At 36.5% G+C, this 2,376-nt stretch overlaps 1 protein-coding gene across 1 annotated transcript; it reads right to left on the minus strand.

The window, feature by feature from the left end:
- Window positions 1-364: 364 nt before the first annotated feature.
- LOC125496683 (uncharacterized) lies at window positions 365-1,168 on the minus strand. Its single transcript, XM_048642210.1, has 2 exons — window positions 860-1,168; window positions 365-706 (listed from the first exon to the last, which is right to left on the minus strand). The coding sequence occupies exons 1-2, from the start codon at window positions 1,166-1,168 to the stop codon at window positions 365-367; spliced, it is 651 nt and encodes a 216-aa protein (XP_048498167.1).
- Between the last annotated feature and the right edge of the window lie 1,208 nt (window positions 1,169-2,376).

Raw genomic sequence — 2,376 nt, forward strand, 5'->3', positions numbered from 1 at the left:
AAGCACTTTAATTCTCAGATACGGTTGCAGGGAGGAATTGTTTGAGCCTCAGAACAAGAGCTTTAGAAGCTATTTTGTACAATACATTACATAAATTGATAGGCCGAAATTCATAAACAACAGTTGGAGATTTAACTTTAGGAATAAGAGCAACATTGGTACAATTAACATCTCCTGGGCAAGAAAAGTTATGTAAAATATTGCTAATATAGGTAAATACCTCGTCGCCAATGATATGCCAGAACCTCTGATAAAAAATAGCATGCATCCCATCATGCCCAGGAGCCTTACAAGGGTGCATATCACTCAATGCAGCATAAATCTCTTCTTTTGTGTATGAGCGAAGCAAAATGTCATTGTATTCCTAGGTTACAGACGGCCTCACATGCTTTACAACTTCTTGCAGATTATCTCTAGATGGTCCAGACGAGGTAAAAATCGTGTCAAAGTATCGATCCACCTCCCTCTCAATATTCTCTTCCTCCGTTTGCCACACACCATCTCTATCCTTTAACCCATGAATATAGTTCCTCTTTTTCCGCTGAGACGCCTTATGATGGAAATAGGCAGTGTTCCTGTCCCCATCCTTTACTTCCGCAACTCTCGAACGAAGGTACCAGTAAGCATCATTCTTAGCATGTAAACCATCAAGCTCACTCTCCAAAGCCACACAAAGATCACAATTCTCCCTCGAAGTCAGGCCCCTCTACGCCTCATGAATTTTTTTCTCAACTCCAGCAATTTGCTTTTTTAAATTCCCGAAACTCTTCTTACTCCACCCTTGTAAGTCTCTCGCCACCGCCCCCAATCGCTCAATAATGTGCTCGCCCTCCGCTGCTCCCCAAGCATTCTTCACTACCTCCTCACAAGACTCATCTAACAGCCACCCAGTCTCAAATCTGAATCCCCGACTTCCCCTTACTCGATCCCCACCACTATTAGCACTCTCTTTTAATACCACCGCTACATGGTCCGAGCTGTATCTGACCGAATGCTCGATGAAAGCCTCTGGGAATAAATCCAACCAACCACGGGATATGATAAATCGATCAAGTCTATCTCTAATTCTCTTCTTCGGACTTCGAGCCCTCTCCCAAGTGTACCACTTCCCCACATATCGTAGTTCACCCAACCCACAATTCGCCATCACATCACGAAAACCCTCCATGGCCCTCCTATTTCTGTTCGAGCCCCCCTCCTTCTCATCATAACTCAAAATTTCATTAAAATCACCACCAAAAACAAACGGCCCCTGATACTCCTCACATATATTTTTAATCAACGTCCATGTTTTTTGTTTATTTTCCTCCTCTGGCCACCCATAGATCCCCACAAATCTCCAAGTTTTATCACCCCTACTTACCACATCACCACAAATATGATTCTGGGAACACGAGACCAAAGAGAAAGAAATAGTCTCGTCTTCCCAAAAAATGCAAAGACCTCCTGCTCTACCCACACTCGATACACCATACGCACTGGAAAACCCCAAAATCTCCTTTTTTTGCTCCACAATATTTTTTGTAACCTTTGTTTCCGACACGAAAAATATGTCGGGGGTATACGACTCATAAAGTGGTCTCATCTGTCGAACCGTCCAAGGGTTACCCAGTCCTTGACAGTTCCAACATAATATTTTCATATTATTATTATTGTTGTTGTTGTTGTTGTTTCTATATATTATTTTGTTTATTATAGCTTTACTCATTATTATTAGGAGGAACATGGTTTAGGTCAAAGCACAAATAAACCCACATTTTTAGCCCATAAACCAATCAAATCGCGTCAAGACGGTTTATAATGTAATTTTCGCGGTCCAACCCAATCATCATTTTTATTACTAAATATTATTATATTATTAAATCTAATTATTAAAATATTAATATTAATTTACTTCTTAGATATTATTGTTATTATATATCATCATCAAGTATTAATATATTAATAAAAATAATATAAATAATTATTATTAATTATCATTATTATCATTAATTATTATTATTATTAATTTATGATTATTAATATTATTTATTTCTAACTATCATTTAAAATATCCAAAATATTATAATTCATTATTATTACTTATCATTATAATTATTATTTAATATTCATATTATTATTGTTTAAATATTATTTATATATTTATTAAATTCATTTTAATTCAATTTAATTCAATTCAATTCAATTCAGTTCAGTTCAGTTCAATTCAGTTTAGTTTAGTTCAGTTCAGTTCAGCTCCAATCAGTTCAGTTCAATTCAGTTCAGTTCAGTTCAGTTCAGTTCAGTTCAGTTCAGCTCCAATCAGTTCAGTTCAGTTCAGTTCAGCTATTTTATGCCGAAGAGAACAGGCCCTAATTGGGTTTTTCTCCTATAAAA

The sequence above is a fragment of the Beta vulgaris genome, chromosome 4 (assembly GCF_026745355.1).
Source record: "Beta vulgaris subsp. vulgaris cultivar EL10 chromosome 4, EL10.2, whole genome shotgun sequence".
Lineage (NCBI taxonomy): Eukaryota > Viridiplantae > Streptophyta > Magnoliopsida > Caryophyllales > Amaranthaceae > Beta > Beta vulgaris.